This window comes from Melanotaenia boesemani, chromosome 4 (genome assembly GCF_017639745.1).
Source record: "Melanotaenia boesemani isolate fMelBoe1 chromosome 4, fMelBoe1.pri, whole genome shotgun sequence".
Lineage (NCBI taxonomy): Eukaryota > Metazoa > Chordata > Actinopteri > Atheriniformes > Melanotaeniidae > Melanotaenia > Melanotaenia boesemani.
The window spans coordinates 24,666,298-24,684,543 of NC_055685.1; the positions used below are offsets into that span (position 1 = coordinate 24,666,298).

At 37.3% G+C, this 18,246-nt stretch overlaps 1 protein-coding gene across 1 annotated transcript in view; it reads left to right on the forward strand.

Annotated features, from left to right (window-relative positions):
- LOC121638315 (voltage-dependent T-type calcium channel subunit alpha-1I-like) overlaps positions 1–18,246 on the forward strand; it is a 275,523-nt gene that overhangs the window by 175,951 nt on the left and 81,326 nt on the right. The window contains exons 7-10 of the mRNA XM_041983021.1: positions 259–598; positions 2,279–2,371; positions 14,719–15,031; positions 15,141–15,547. Of these exons, the coding sequence (XP_041838955.1) occupies positions 259–598; positions 2,279–2,371; positions 14,719–15,031; positions 15,141–15,547 (1,153 nt within the window). The remainder of the gene's footprint in view (positions 1–258; positions 599–2,278; positions 2,372–14,718; positions 15,032–15,140; positions 15,548–18,246) is intronic.

An 18,246-nucleotide genomic window follows, 5' to 3' on the forward strand; every position in this document is an offset into this window, starting at 1 on the left:
TTTTTTAAAAATGGTATTAACTCATTTAGGTTTATCTTGATCTTTGGATCTTGCAATTGGATATTTTCTGGAATAAATATGCTTTAATTTGTTGTCTGTATTTTCAGAATTTCTTCTTTGATAAATCTAATCATACATTTTGGTTTTTATAACTTAAATTATGAGGTCACTCTTACCAGTGTTTTTATCATTTAGCAAATGTAACATCTTAATCCAGTTTTATTTTAGGACTTACTGTCTATACGTTAACTCTTCCAGCACTACAGGGATCAGTCTTCCTCGGCCGTACTACATGGCTAATGAGGATGATGAGCGGCCTTTCATCTGCTCCCTACCTGTCGACAATGGCATTATGTCCTGTTCAGATGTCCCAGCCCGTCGTGAAGGTGGCAGGGCATGCTGCTTGGATAAAGATGACGTCCTTTACCGCCAGTCACTTGGTCTGAGCCCTGAACCTCTAACAAACGGCAGCAGTGTAGCAGGGCTGTGTGTCAACTGGAACCAGTACTACACCAGATGTCATACTGGAAGCAGCAACCCACATAAAGGTGCCATCAACTTTGATAACATCGCATATGCTTGGATTGTCATCTTTCAGGTAAGTATGTTGCTAAAAAATTGTACCATGTAAGCAGTTAACCAAGTGAACGACATAGTTCATTGTTTAAAAACCCTTGTGGCATTGTGTCAGACGACTACAAGTTCATAGTGTGTAGACTACGCAGACTACAGAGTGTCCGACGTAGTCTACACACTTCGAAGTCCTCTTAACGTTCCTGAAATGGGACAGCCTACCGAGCCAACAATTTCCCAGAGCAGCAACATAGGAAGTTGAATCACTTAAAACTCTAAAATTACTGTTTGCATATCATAGGACACTTTAGTGGATGTTAACACCGACCAACAGAATTTTAATGCCACCATTTAACAAACATTTTTAATGTACTTGGTTTTGTCACGTTTCTACTAAAGTTTAGTTAAAAACAAAAAAAAAAAAACTTCTGAGCTTGGTTGCTCATTCGCCGCAGTCTTGCGTGCAATGAATTCTGGGAGAAAAGAGGCTTTGAAGGATGCATTGCCAGCAGCCTTCGCCTGAGGCCAAACAATGTGCGGATTTGTAGGGTGGATTCGGAGGCTCCTTTGAATTGGGACAATGTTTGGCGCACCAGAATGTCGTATGTAGTCGACGAATTTGCACTTCGAAGTGTGCAGACGCTGATTTGGGACACATCTATTAATACAGATCAAACAGTTATCACTTTTTGTTGTTGCTATGGTAACAAACATTCAGTTGTTTCTCTTTGCCTTACAAGGCTCTCATGTTGCTCAGGTGATTTTCATTAGGTCATGTCGATTTTTGCAGCAAGTCTAAGTCTGTTTTATTCTTCTGTCCTTTTTGTTTTAGTCAGATCTAGCCTTTATTGAGTCACCTGTATCTTGCATCTAAAGTTAAATCTTTATTGCTTGAATAAATGTTTTGATTTTGTAAATGCTTTACCCTTTACCAAAAAAGAGAGTTTTGCAATAATCCCCTTATCTTTAGTGGTCTTTCAGGCAACCTGATGTGAGTTTAGCTTAGATTTGCATTTCATCTATTTAAGAATGTACCAGTTTATTGATTTGCCCCCCCCCCCCCTTACTCTCTTTTATCTGTCAAAGCTTTTTTTGTTTTATCCTCATTGTAGCCTCTTTTGTTTACATCGATGTTTCTGTCGTCAAATGTGAATTCGACTCTTATCTCTTTAACTTATTTTAGAAGCCTGAGAAAATTTACCACACGAAAAGTCTTTAAGGCTTTATATTAAGATCATGTCATGATTGCTTTATTAAAGTTTCATTGTGACAGTGTCCAAAGAATATTGGAACAGAATAAAAAAATGTATAAATGAATGAAACAAACATATGTAACTGAGTGTTATCAGAAAATTTTAAATATAACGAAGCATGTGTTTATCAACTTTCTGGTAGAGAACATCTCAAATACTGCTAAAGCCAGGACATTTGAACTTACAACAAAGATATACACTATGATTGTATATAAATTATATAAAATATACCAGTTTTAGAGTTGGGTTGTGTTGCCTTTAGAAAAGAGCCATAATAACTATTTCCACTGGTTCTAGATTTTAGCTGTGTATTTGACATCTACATTATAGCATCCTCATAGATGAAGCAGGTCCTAAAATATCTATCCACCACAATTTGGCACCAGTGTTCTCACATCAGATCAGATTTCCTGTAAATGTGAACTTTCTGTAACCTGTCCTCTTGACTGCAGGTGATCACTCTAGAGGGCTGGGTGGAGATCATGTACTATGTGATGGATGCTCATTCCTTCTATAATTTCATCTACTTCATCCTGCTTATTATAGTAAGTTATGCATGATTATATTGACATATGTAAACCTGGTGCATTCAATAAGGTCTATTTAACATCATTTTTAAAATGAACTGTAATCTTTTGAATACTTCAAAGTGAACCCCTTTTTTTACGTTTAAATTTTTTTTAAGTAATAACTGAAGTTTGTTTATCTAAAATCCTTTTTAAAGTTGAAAACAATATGTTATTTGCCAGTACACATGCAGTCTCTTCCATCTCTCTCTTTGTCTCTCAACTGCATCTGTATGCACACACTCATGCACATACATAGACACACTCAAGCTGTCAGTGTCACAGTGAGAGCTGAGCTCAAATCCCTGAAGAATCCCCCTTTTGTTCCGATAAAACACTTTTTAATTCCAGTCCTTTAGCTTTTGTACTTGCGCTGCAGAATACTTTGTGTGTGAGCGTTGATGTGTGTATTCCTCAGTATATTTCTATTTTAGCCTGTCGAAGAGTACTTATGTGTGTTATTATAAGTGTTATTGTAATGCAGCATGACTACTAACCCCAGCTTCTTCAAAAACCCAGGGGCTGGCTGCCTTGTCTTTTTATTACACTTTTAATTGCCTGCATTCAGAGTTAAACACAAGCTTTTCTACTCTTTTACTCTCCTCTTTTCTTACCAACATTCCCTCCATTCTTAAACGTATTACTTCTCCTAGTTTCACTCTACAGTATCTCTTTAAATCTATCAATTTCTACTCTCTACACTCCTCTCTCTGTATCATTCCCTGCAATCAATCAATCAATCAGTCCACTAACTCTACCTTCCCTTTCTCCACTGGACCAGCATTACTTCACTTATTCCCTCTGAGTCTCACTCCTTTCCTTAACCTCAGTTCTTTTTATCTCTCCCCCCTCATGACTGCCTTTTCCCTCATCCGCTGCTGCCTTCATCTCTTCTTTCTCACTGAGCTGTACACTTGGCATTATTCATGTATCTGTCACTCTACTTTTTATTCTCAGTCACGCAGAAACACACACATCCAAAAATATTTGCACACACACACAGACACACGGAAGGACACATTCCCACGCTCCTTCTAAGATTTGCTGTTAGACAGTAACCTTCACATCAAGCCACTAACAACTGCCTTGCCACAGACAATTTGTGATATAATGGGAATCTTTTGATGTGGAAACATCACTGATGAAGGTTTGAGGGAGGAAGGAAATAAGCAAAGGCAGGGATGAGAGTTTGAAAATAAAAAAAAGGAAGAAAGATGATGAAAGTGGTGAGAAAATAGAAGGAACTGAGAATAGATAAATGGTGAAGAGGTGTGTAAAGCAGGAAGAAGGATGGCAAAGGAGCTTAAGAGCAGTGATAAAGAGGGAAGGAGGAATAAGAATAGGATTGACGGATCGATGAAGGGGAAAAACTAAGAGGTGGTGGTAGTGATTGACTGGAGTGTCAGCATAAAATCAGAGAGAGGATTGGAGGAGGAACGAGAGGAGGCTTTCTTTGATGCTAAATGAAATGTTATTAATTAGAGTGAATCTCTCAGCATGTCCTCTGGGCTCACATGGTTGGAGCAGACGTTGATCACAGGATCAGGTTTAACAGTGTCATACACTATGTTGCACGCTTAACCATCCTTTAATGTTATAGCAAGGCTAATTAAAGCAAGAAAGCACACACATACACACACACACACACACACACACGTATGTATTAACATATATATATATATATATATATATATATATATATATATATATAAACTGTAAAGCACATTTTAGAAATAGGCTTTTCAACATCCACTGTCTCCCCCTCATTGTGGATGCTCAGGATGGGAGACTAAATTAAAGTCAAGATTCTATGCAATTCTGTTGGTTTATTTTAGATATGCAATTATTATCTTTTTTTTTTTTATGAACTAGTTTTTATGAAAACAGTTATTTTAAATTGGTCTATTGTGGATTTGTTTTAATTATATCCCAATGAACTGACTTGAATTGATTGTATCTGTAAAGTACCTTGAAATTACCTTGTTGTATACAAATAAAGCTGAATTGAACTGAATTGAATTTACCAGAATGTATCTTATGTGGCACAAGGTAAAATAACACTTGACTATGTGGCAAAATATTGAAATTTAGATCACGATGACTGAAATAATCTTAACAGGAAACACCACTAAACAAAAGGACATTTCTTCCTGCTTTTTTTTTTTTTTTTTTTTTTTTTTTTTTTTTGACGAATTAATGAGCAAAGAAAGGCATAACGATATGCAGTATGACTCGGATTCACTCCTTGTCATTGTTGGCTCTGTTTTTGCCCCCATAGAGGAGATATATGACAGTCAAATTTGTTACAGCATGTTTCAAAGCTTTTCTCACAAACAGACTTAGACAGACTAGTTAAGTGATTTAAGCAATTTGCTTTTCAGATGTTAAAAGTTTTGTTCTCATCCCAGCTTGTCTTCATCTCACTGGCAGACAGATGGAGAGAGTTGTAATTATGTTTCGTAGATTTATGCATGACACAGAGAACTAAGGGATGGAAGCTGCACCAGACACAGATAGAAAGAAGGGAGGCATGGAGGGAGAGAGAAGTTTAGATGCTTTGACAATTTCACTCACGCAACATTCATGCTGATCAAGTGTGATGAATTGAACGGAAACAAAGAGGTAGAGTTTGATCAGCAGTCAGTGATATGAGAATGCTAAAGGGGAACTAAATGACAAGAGATAGTGGCAGATAGAGAGGCAGATGGAAAAAAGTGAGATAAAGATGAAGCAAGTTAGATTATAGTGATTACCATTATTTACAGCTTGGACAAGAGGACTCAGTAGAATTAAAGTGTTTATGTGAAGCCATCTTTAGCCCTCTTCAGTTAGGATTTAGCATCCAGAAGTGACATCTTTAACCTGTCTTGTTACAGAGCCTCTGTTTGATAAGGTTTTTTCATTTGACATGGAATAATCTCCAAATGCCCACTCGGCTAGGCCTGCTACCAGCATGCAGCACATCTGATCATTATTGTCATGTTTTAATAATTAAGAAGAAACGCAGCAGATTGGTCACCCGCAGAATGCCGTCCAAATTTAGTATGCAACATAAGGACATGGATGTGAAATTTGTTTAACCATTCAGCATGCCCAAAATAAATCTTGGATCAATTTTCCACATTGCAAGGACCCATTTTCATTGTAAATTAGAAATTAAGTCATAATTGCATCCATGGTCTAAATTAAGTTTAACCCATAAGAGCCTGACGTGACATATTTCTCACATACATTTTCTGAGACATTTTGCTTCCTATATTTTTAATATATCCCATGGATCCCATGGTAATAAATGGTAGATATTCCCCACCAAAAAATCTTAATTTTTTTGTTACATTTTGTTAAAGGGCCAAATAAAGACCTCATTTTTAAAATCTTGGACTTTTCTCACCATTTTTTTCATGGGTCGGGCCTTAACGGGTTAATATTAGAAAAAAAAACATATATATATATATATATATATATATATATGTATATATATATATATATATATATATATATACAATACAGGCTGTTGTTGATGCAGTGGTCATACATGACATTGAGTTTTCAGGCTTCATTTTAATGCAAGCAACTTTTTAAGTCCAGCAGTCGGCTGGATTACAGTTCTTAATTTTTGTCTGTGTGGAACTGTTGCACAAATTCAGGTAGTCTACTGACCTCTTTGCTCTCTTAAAGAGCTGAATATTTAGCTGTGTATTTACAGCTAAATATCCTGGATTTTATTTTATTTTTGTTTTTTTTTTTTTTTGTTTTTTTTTATTTGGGAGGTATAATGCTGCTCTAGGCCAGGATTTTATGTAGACTGTTTGATGTAGTCTTCTTTTGCAAGAATTGTCTTAAGTCCAAGGATGAAACGCAATGAATCTGAGCTAATTTGGTGCCAACGCCTCAGGACAGAGAGCTAACATGGCACAAGGCTGGTTCCCATGTACATAGATCAAGGAAGACTCATCTAAGACAAATGCACAAAAACTTGGCTATGAAATGCAAAGGCTTGCTTGAACAGATAAGAGAGCTTTTGGTCATTAATTATTTGACTAAATGACATGAAAATTAAATTGTTTGAACAAAGGGATGTGGCTTTACTATGGTGAAAGAAGAGAAAAAACAATCAACCCCAGAAAATTTTAATAGTAATAGAAATCTTAAATGTAATGCTTTGCACGTTTTTTGTCCAACAGCAAGGCAAAAAATACTTGTCAAAAATGATGAAACCATAAAGATAAAGGACAGAGTTGTAAATCTGGCAGTAAACAGCAGACAGTCTGCCGAAAAACTTTGATCTTCCTGTGAAATAATGATCCTTTTTTACACCTGTGGATCAGCACTTACCTAATGCCTCAGAATTTCTGGATAATATAGATAACGGAGAATTCTAAAGAAAAATAGATCAGGTAAGTTAAAAAGTCTACTTTGAAAAAAGACAACAATGTCCACGGTACAAGACCTATGGAAACCCACTGTGTTAAGGATTATTTGTACATTGATAAGTGGTTTATAAAAGTTGCTAAAATACTGGCAATTATTGAAAAAAATAATAATTTGAAATCTGTTTATGTCATTTGATAAATTGTAGCTAGAAGACTATTCCTTTCGAACTGATTTCATTCTTTCCACTGCAGCTTTTATGCTGAATTTGTGAATTTCTCCAACTGCTTGTTTTGCTTGCCTGCAGTTTGGTACTAATGGAAAGTACACTGGAGTGTAGATGCCTGTGGTAGTTAAAATTTGCATTGGTAAGAGCATAAAACTAAACAATGAATGTGTCATAAAACTAATGCAATGAGCTAAAAGATTCTTGGAGGCCCTGCAGACTGGGGATTTATCACTGTATGTGTGTCAGGTTTCATGTAACATGCACATCCTTGCCTCTATTGGATTAGATTTGTGTCAAAAAGATCAAGATAGAGACTTAGAATAGTGTCTTTCTTGACCTTTTGAAGACAAAATTTAAAAATTTTGGAAAATAAATTTTGTAAAAATTTCAAAGTAAAACTTACTATCTGCAATCACATTCTTAGAGCAACTGTGTTTATCTATTCTTTGTTTGACAGTATATCTTTTATTATCAGTTTTCTCATTTTTTTCTTGCTGACCAGAGCTTTGCTCTTGCTGCCGTCTTTGCATTTATGCTTCCTGACTTATTGTTTGGACTGTCACAAACCTCTTGGGTGGGAGGGGGTCTTTTGAGAAAATCCTTTCCTCTTGGACAGTGATTTTTGATTGACAGTTCAGTGACCCAGAACATATGTAGTGTTAGCTAGCATAAGGCTGTGTTGGATTCCTAAAAGACTGAAAGTAAGTGTTGATCATATATTCTACCTTTACGTAGACACTTTTAATATATAGACAGAGTTTCAATATAGGTAAATAAAGCTACATTTTATTATATTTAGCTAATAAATTAACTTTTACCTGATCACATTAGCTAAATTCCTATCCAGATCTATAACTAAAGTTGCCATACTGCTAATCTACAGGGAGTGTTTTGGGGTAACAGGCTGAGATCATGTCACACTCATCCTAATGGCCCATCCTCAATACTGGTTAGATATACAGATTTATGTTATATATTGTTATTAGGAAAAAACCCTCAATTAACGACAGACTAGGAGAAGAAACAGCAGGTATTACTACAACTGCAGGAGTTCACACAAAGTTTGGTCACTCAGATTGACTGACAATGTTGAACTGGCTTGCAATTCAGGTCACATGGTTTATAGCCCAACCCCCCTGGGAAACAGTTCCATCTCTCTTCCACTGGTGCCGGACCCCTGGAATGAGGTTCACGTTGACAGACCAGTTCTGATCACAATCTTTAATGACTAGCTGTGTCTCTCACAGATCGATCACAATATCATCAATACAAGATTTTTCCATCAACTGTCGTGTTACATACATTGAATCAAATTGTACTGTCATTATTGATTAACAATTACAGTTTATGTCACAGTTTCACGCTTTTCTTCACCATAAATCAAATATAAAAGCCGAATAAGTTTATTATTTAATTCAGTTTAAACAATTAGATGCACCTGTGTACATCTAATGAGCTATCTTGCCAGGACCAAGATAGCGGATGTGTTGACATATCGCAGCAACGGGCCGAGGTAGTCAATATGGCATCTACCTATATATGTCAGTGTTTGTAACAGAAGTCCAACCAAAAAGTCAGGGATTGCATAGTTGAAAAGTGTGACTCAAAGTACCAGAAGTACTAGATACACACTCAGAGAGAAAAAACAAAAATATCTCTTAGTCCATAGACCCACTGGACAACTCAGTGACTGTGTCAGCATGAAGAGTATTAGGAATGAGGAGTGATCAGTGATGAGGAGTGGTGAGTGAGATCGTGCAAATGCGACCACACCTCCACAGAGGCTAAAGGCAGACTAGGGTAGCCCAGAGATCCGTGTCATAAGCAGCAGTGACTGAGCACATACCCAAGCCACCCCACACTGAAGACGACACCAGTCCCAGCCAGAGGATGGTAAAGGAGAGCCCCAGCCAGACCTCCCCGGCACCAGCCATCTAGGGCCGCCAGAGCGAAGGGCCATCATCTACAATCCCTTATTAAATTGTAATGTCATATTGCATTGAGAATCAGAGATAGCAGCTTATCCCAGCTGCTAACAGATGATAGGCAGGATGCACTTTGGACTGGCCGTCCATCCATATTAATAAAGCATAATGTGAATTAAGGTGAAAAAATCCTCTGTGCCAAGCATTGAAGACAACTCTACTCAACTTATCACACACCTAACACACATAAACATAAAATACAAATAAAAAAATAGACACACAAATCTTTACTATTATGCTCACATTGTTTTAAATTGGAGGCTGGTAATAGTAAAATTGCTCACATGTAAAGAATCACAGCTTGCTGAGCAAAACCAATGATTAGAATAAACTTAAATACAGGCCTAATAAATCAGCCATCTGGTTGTGAATGAGTAATCAGCTGTTTGAGCAGCAGCCACCAATTAGGAAAAACAGGTGAAGTGACTCGGGACTGTGACTAATAGAAACAGGCCAACAATTCACAATTTAACATGTTTATTTTTTATTAATTCAGTATTTTGGACATCAAGCCAATTGCATACTTTATGTCTAAGCTGGTCAAGTGGTTTACGTTGTGTCCAGCTGTTGTGCTAGATTAGTATAATTGCGTGATATACTTGTCATCAAAACTGTCATCAAAAAGCTCTGATCAGTGTAGTGGAATTTATTTATCAAAGATCACACACTGAGTGAGAATCAAACAAAGTATTTAATTAAGAGCTGATCAGCAATGAGAGATCACACAGTCAAAGAAGCTTTGGCTGCACGAGTCTGGGGAGGTACATGTGTGCTTGGTTAATATAGCCAGAGCATGAGCTGATAACATCAAGGTCGAAGGTCATTGTAGTAAACCCCTCATGGCCTGGTACAAGGAAGAAAAGAAAAGGGGGAAGGGGAGCTCACTAAATCCTTATCTGGGTACACAGTCATTCTCCTCCATGAGTAAAACATAAGCCAAGCTTTAACAATGCAAAGTGTAGAATACAAACTATAAGGGTTATGTGTAAATTTTCCATTACATCAGCAAAAATGAAAAAGAGGAAACTGATAATGAAATATATACAAACAAAGAAAAGACAAAGACTTTTCAAAACTGCTTAAAGAATTTGATAAACCAATACTAAGGCTGAATCCCATTTCACCCCTTAGCCCTACCCCTCCGTTTTGCACGTCTGCGTTAAGGGCTAGGGTTGTCCCAATTTCTGTTAGGACAGAGGGGTAGGGGTGAGTGGTAGGGCTATAGACCCCTTCAAACGAAGATTTTTTTATAGGCACACATCAAACTAAGGGGTATGAAAAATTTCCCATTCTATATGAGAAAGCGAGTGTTTCTACACACATCACACTTTCTTGAGGTGCAGGGCAACACACACTCACAAAAAAAAAAGCTACAGAGAAAAAGAGAGCATGCCCGCACACACAATGAATTTTAATTGCACACAAAAGTTCTACATTACATCCTACATAGGCCTGTCACGATAAGCAATAAATCAATTAATTGCACAGTAAGGAAAAAAATGAGCGCAACAAGTTTGCCAGCCACCATAGTTTTCATTAGTTTTTTTTTTTTTTTTTTATCTAACTTAACTTACTTATCTTACCATAGACTGTGTATGACAATAGGTTTCACTATGGAGTTTCTTGACTGAACACTCTTGTGGGGTGATCATAGATCAGTCTGACACGCAGTGATGAGGAGAGATATTTCAGCTTCTCAAATAGCAACAATCCACAGGATATTTTTTTTTTAACTACAGCTGGCAGTTTTGCCAGTTTTCCTTGTCTGAGTCCCATGTTTAATTTTTTTTATTTATTTTTTTTTTAATATAGCCTATTTGTTGAAAGCCAGTTTTGTTTACAGAACAGAGATTTTATTGTCCATCATACTTACTGTTTTTGGTTGTGTTTGGTTTTCATTCATTGTTAATGAGACAGAGAGCCCATTCTATTTCTTGTTTTTTGTTTTATTTAAATTTTCTTCCAGTTCCAGTGTAAAATGTTCTTTAGTGACTACTGATAACGTATGTGATTGTTGAAGGGGTGTTCCAATTTGTAGGGGTTGACTTTCAGCCCTACCCCTTCTAGCTCCATTTTGTGGCAAGGGGTAGGGGAAAGGGTAACAAAGAGAAATGGAATTGGGCCCAAGTGTTACTTTTGAAACAACTTTTTTCCTGCTTTAAATTTTCTATAAAATTCTTCATTTTTGTTTGATATTTTAAGTGTCTTTCTTGATTTTTTTTTTTTTTTTTTTTTTGGCACAAATGTAATCCTGTATGTTTTCTTGTAAAAATATTGATCAGTGGAGCTTTAATGTTGAGGACCCTAAGTAACTCCCCCGGATTCTGTAGATTTTCCACAGAATCTAAGTATAAATATTTGATGGAACTCAGAATGGTGCTGAATGGTTGCTGGGACCCTCTTCTTTCTTTTTTTGTCTGCAATTCTAGTAAAGCTGGCATGGAAACCAACAAGTCTGACCATGACTCACTATTTTAAATCGATAAAGAGCAACTTTACACACAAAGCACACTCTCATACACACTGTCACGCACACACACACACACACACACACACACACACACACACATATATATACATATATATATATATATATATATATATATATATATACATATATATATACATACACACACACAGATAGATAGATAGATAGATAGATAGATAGATAGATAGATAGATAGATAGATAGATAGATAGATAGATAGATAGATAGATAGATAGATAGACATCTGCTCATAGGCCTTGTTACTGTGGTTCAGATGGAGAGCAGAATCATGTTATCAGTCTTGCAATCACTATTGGTCACGGCTTAGAGAATAATGGACTCCACACCCCTCCCTGGCTTGTTTCTTTCTTTCTCCTCCTCTTTTTGCATGTTGGCTCAGCTTCTCTGGGTGACCTTGACCTTTTTCTTTTTTCCTCTTTCTTTTTAAATCCATTTCACCCATGTGTCTCACAGAAAGTGATCCTAAAGGCTAAAAGGTGGAGAGCTGCAGCACATTTCAGTTTCTCTACATTCATTGCAAAAAAATAAATGGTAGCCAGACTTGGATGAATATTCAAATTCTTGTTTTTTTTCCCCATACCATTGTCTTTCTTTTGATCACTACTCAATTTTTGTCTGCATAGATACAGCCATTACATAACAGAATTTCACCTGGCTTTAAGGTGCGATTTTGAATGACAGATTTTGGTTACCAATGCAGGCATCCCTGAAATCTTTATCATACATTTGCTCTCTGTCCACAGCCACTTTGGTAAATGCTGAGTAAAAATGTAGAATTGCTTTTTGGCATTAGTGATTGAAAAAATTTAAGTCATGGCAGTGGCACTCCTTGATTGCAATACCCACACTGTAGTGATACACACTTCCCAGAAATGGCTTGTGCAACATGAAAAGAGCCTAAATTGTAGACCCAATTGTTAAAATTCTGTTGTCTCCAAACTCCCCAAATCTCCATCTAACCGAGAATCTACGGGGTGTGCCAGAACAAACCTGATTCCTCAATCCAGAATCCATGGGATCCAAAGGATCCCCTGCCTGCTTTCAAGTGCCAGATGCTTTGATATAAACGCTGTTGTTCCACTAATCTTATGTAATGTTAAGAGGATTTTTTACATTGAGAGGATGCTTTACATCGGGGTTTTGTCTCATGGAGACAAAAAACTGTGCCTTTGTAAAATTAAAGTTACCCTCATTTGAAGGAAGACAGCAAAAAGAAGCAAAAGGGAAAGCAGAAAGAAAAAGAGGAGACAAAAACACAACAGATAGAAGCAACAACCCTTCAATCCAAACTATCACCAGACAACAAACTGCTACACTTGTGCAGAAACACACCAGAGAATTTCCTACGGCTTTTACAGAAAAACAGAGATGACAGTAATCAAGAATTCCTAAATAATTACCAGATCAAAAGAACATATCACAGACGTATCACAACAACAACTGAAGTGCCAGATACACACTCACAGAGAAAAAACAAAAATATCTCTTAGTGTATAGACCCACCGGACAACTCAGTGACTGTGTCAGCATGAAGAGTATTAGGAATGAGGAGTGATCAGTGATGAGGAGTGGTGAGTGAGATCGTGCAAATGCGACCACACCTCCACAGAGGCTAAAGGCAGACTAGGGTAGCCCAGAGATCCGTGTCATAAGCAGCAGTGACAGAGCACAAACCCAAGCCACCCCACACTGAAGACGACCCCAGTCCCAGCCAGAGGATGGTAAAGGAGAGCCCCAGCCAGACCTCCCCGCTTTCACGGGGCACCCACCCAGGTGGGCCAAGATTGGTAGCCGCCAACCCCGCCAGGCACCAGCCATCTAGGGCCGCCAGAGCGAAGGGCCATCATCTACAATCCCTTATTAAATTGTAATGTCACATTGCATTGAGAATCAGAGATAGCAGCTTATCCCAGCTGCTAACAGATGATAGGCAGGATGCACTTTGGACTGGCCGTCCATCCATATTAATAAAGCATAATGTGAATTAAGGTGAAAAAGTCCTCTGTGCCAAGCATTGAAGACAACTCTACACAACTTATCACACACCTAACACACGTAAACACAAAATACAAATAAAAAATAGACACACAAATCTTTACTATTATGCTCACATTGTTTTAAAGTGGAGGCTGGTAATAGTAAAATTGCTCACATGTAAAGAATCACAGCTTGCTGAGCAAAACCAATGATTAGAATAAACTTAAATACAGGCCTAATAAATCAGCCATCTGGTTGTGAATGAGTAATCAGCTGTTTGAGCAGCAGCCACCAATTAGGAAAAACAGGTGAAGTGACTCGGGACTGTGACTAATAGAAACAGGCCAACAATTCACAATTTAACATGTTTATTTTTCATTAATTCAGTATTTTGGACATCAAGCCAATTGCATACTTTACGTCTAAGCTGGTCAAGTGGTTTACGTTGTGTCCAGCTGTTGTGCTAGATTAGTATAATTGTGTGATATACTTGTCATCGTAACGGTTTTTCTGTTTTTAATAATTGCAAACCAGCATTGGCTTTTGGCTGAGGTAGAATTTGTACAATTCTTTTTATTTTTCTTATAATGTTTTTAACATAATTGAGTTTTATATTTTGGCAACAAATGTTCAGTTTTAATTCACCTGATTTTAACTATTCTTACTAATCAATAAAGTCACGTCAGATATCAGATGTCCAAATTTTACTGTACATTTCTTCAAAATTAAGAATTTGTTGCTTTTCATTGAATTAGTTTTGTTCATCTGAGGTTTTCACAGGATAAATTTTGTGACGGTTTGAAGTCTGAGTGTTTAATGTCTGATTTAAACACCTGAGAAAATAATCAGTGCATTTAAAAAACAACTTGGCAAGGTAATCTCCCTCAGTTAGGATTTATTCCCTATAATTTAGGTATATCAACATATTTATCATGTAATGAAATAAAACTGCAAGAGTCACAGAGGGATTCTTTTCTTTGCACCTCTGTACAAGTGAAGCAGTATCTCAGTGTTTTTTGGTACTTTGCTTCTTCTGTAACAACAGACAGATTATGACTCATTTTGAGACTGCCCTTTCTGTCGTTGCAGAGGGCTGTTTCATTCTGCAGACTTGCTTTAATATAAGTACCAAATTTTTCTCAGATATTAATAAAAAGGACTTGTTCAACAGGTATCAGTATATGGAAGAGTGAAGCTGTATTCATCTTTTAGCTCTCTGTCTATTAACCTGTATGCAAACCGCCTGTCCTTTCAGGTTGGTTCCTTTTTTATGATCAACTTGTGCCTCGTGGTCATCGCCACCCAGTTCTCAGAGACCAAGCAGCGGGAGCATCAGCTGATGCAGGAACAGCGAGCTCAGTGCTCTTCCTCCTCCACGCTGGCCAGTGAACCGGGAGACTGTTATGAAGAACTCTTTCAGCTGGCATGCCACTTTGTCCGCAAGGCCAGGAGACAAACTGTAGCGCTTTTTAACACACTGCGGGGTAAACCCCGTGGCTTTCGTGGCGTAGGAAGAGGTAGAGGTGGAGGGGAAATGAGGGAAAGGAAAGCCAATGGACGTGAAAGACGTGGGAGAAGAGCAGTGTTGAGGCAAGGTATGTAACATAAACATTAAGGAAGCTGTATAAATATACATGTATTGTCTTACTCTTTAACACTGCATTTGCATCCACTCAGGTCCTCTGTGTCCTCATCATAATAAACCAGAACACACCTCACCAACTGAGCCTTTGGCCCTCACTGCCACCTCTGCCACAGATGGCTGCCCTCAGTGTGCTGCAGCACTGACACAAAAAGATGGGATGGGACCAGTACGTAGTGTAGCAAGTGATGAAGCAGAAGAGGGAGCCTTGGATGAAACAAACAGGGAAGACAACCAGTCTGAGGGTAACGTCAAGGGCAAGAAATGCCAGGACAGTGCAGGAAACCATGTGTGCTGTAGTCCTAAGAAGCAATGCAAGGAATTATGGTACGAGATAAGGATGAAACTGTGGGGCATCGTTGAGAGCAAGTACTTCAACCGAGGCATCATGATTGCCATCTTGATCAACACCATCAGCATGGGCATCGAGCATCATGAGCAGGTACAACTGGCTTGTTTTTCATAATTATATTTCCAATTATTCATTGTCACCACATGCCTCATTTACGCTCCTGAATTTGGGAAAGTGCCTCTCATAGTCTGACTTTTTCATTTTCATTCTGCCCCAGCACTCCCAGGAGTGTAGCACATTCAGTAAAAGTGAACAGCAAAGGAAAAGTAGCTGTCATGTATCATTTGATTTTGTGCTGGAAATAAAGAACAGAACAAACATCCCAGCCATGATATTGACATTCAGAGAAAAGCTCATGACAGCAAAATCAATAAGGGAAGAAGACAGGAGGATTTTACTCATACTGCTGAGATTTAGGCACAAATTGTCCTCATTTCTTCATGAAAACCTTCATGTGGATTCTATTTTCAAGTAGAAATGGCAACTACATGCAGTTATCATGAATACAAATATTCTAATAGTTTATATGTTGTGTGGTTTAAAGTTTTATGCAAAATTGAAAAGAAGAAAAATTTGAATATATATATATATATATATATATATATATATATATGATTTATTTTACTTCTTAGTGTCTGAGAATCCTTCAGCTGGTTGTTGGCCAACTTGGAGTGTAGACTTTGTCCTTTTAGTAAGGAAAGGCTCCTCTCTCATAGTTCTACATTACATTCCTGATTTTTGGATTACTGGACTTTATTTTATTTTATTTTATTTTTTTCTTTAATTTCTGCATTACAGAAATGATATTACGTCTTTACTCAGACCTGTGGCTTGGTACAGACAGGTTTCACAAATCTGCTCACACTTCTCTCAGCTTGGTTTTTACTCGCACATTCTCTGACTATGATGCCTTTTACAGACAACTCTTTTCCTTAAGGATAATAACCAAATAATTCAATTAAGAACTGGTGGACTTTAAGGTATTTATAGAGACATCGTAAGGATCTTAGAATAAGAAAAGATGCACCAGACCTTGAACTGTGATCACATCCAAGTCTGAAATATCAAGTACTGTGAAAAAATGTTAGAGGCCTGAAAGGTTTCTGTGGCAATTCAATGTCATCCGATCAGTATTTATATAAGCAAATTCATAATAAATAATAGCCTAGCTAAGGACTGTATCAATTACACACAATCAGTAATCATGTCATCATGTTATTCTATCTGGTGCACACCAACATAGTTTTGTATTATTCTGAGCCATAGTGAGACAGCTTTGCAATGACAACAACATTCCAATCTAAGTCCAAATCACTTGTACAGAGTGGAAAATATTGTTCACAACATATCTAAGTAAAGGACATTCTAGTATGAACCAAGAATGAGATTACCCTCAACACACATTACAAACATGCACTTATTTTGTACCACTTCTAGATGAAAAACAACAAGGACAAAACTCCCCAATGATCGAAGAGAGCCTACTGTGGTTAGAGATAAAGGATTTGCTTGTTTAGTATTTTTCAGATCCACAAGCTGCAGCCTGTCTCACTGCTTCAGTCGTTCTAGAGTGAACTGACAACCATGGAGCAGGTTGAATCTACAGTCTCTCTCAGTTTCTCTGCCTGTCACTCTGTGTCTACATTCTCTTGCAGTGAAAAACTATATCTTCCCGGCTATGCATCCATCTCTTTTCTTTGCATGCCCTGTCCTACTTTTAGATTTATAATCTCTGTAAAATATGATTCCCCAGCCTACTGTACAGACATGTAAGGGAGCAGAAATAAGGTAGATACATAAAAAATGCTTATTTTTACCAAGCTTTCCAAGTAAGATAAAATATGCACTATTTTCCTCATCTCTTTTAACTTACTTTTTTCCCTACCCATTTCCTGTTATATACTGTCACTCTGGCTTGTGAACTCTTTGTCTTTCTATCAATATTTCTCGCTCTCGCTATACCATCGCCCACTCATGCCTGCCACCGCCTCAGTGGTAGGTCGTCTCTCATCCCAGCTGCCGCTAAAAATAGAGAAACACAGAAGAAAAGTGGCAGAGAGAGACTTTGCTGTGTTAATAGGGAGGAAATAGTTAGCTGGAATGTCTGGTGTTCCACTGACTTCATAGAAAAGCCATTCCTTGAATCTGAACAACAGAATCAGAGGTTTCTGCTTAGCTGCCATGTCACACCTCTGGTTCTTTAAGGTAGAGAAGATGGTGTGATCAGCTACTGTGGCAAACAGTCATGCATGATACAGATGACATAGTGCAATCCCAAAACAAAGCACTTTAATTCTATGACAAATTAATAGAATATTAATGGAAGATGATTATAATAAAAAAATATATTCTGTCAAACTGTGATACACTGATTATACCAGACTTTAGACTGATTATACCAGAGTTTTAAAGTTGGAAAGTTATGTATCATTCTTGATACAGTTGTCAGATGTCACATTTGTTATTTTTATAAGCTGTTAATTGTAAATATAGCAGATAGCAGATTTTTCTTCTCAAAAGTATCTGAAATTTATCTTAAAATTAATTTATTTTCCAATATTCTGTATTGAAATGAGCACACTGGGAGAGTATTCCACTATTCAGCAGAACACTCTTGAAATTATTAATTAGACAGCACAAAAATAAAGAATAATAAATAAATGAATAAATAAATGAGAGAGAGGTTATATAGTCTATATATCTACTCTGTTTGCACATTATTTGGTGGTGTTTTGTGATCAAAAAATATTTTAAGTTGTTCACTACAAAAAAGGCATTTTATGTACAAG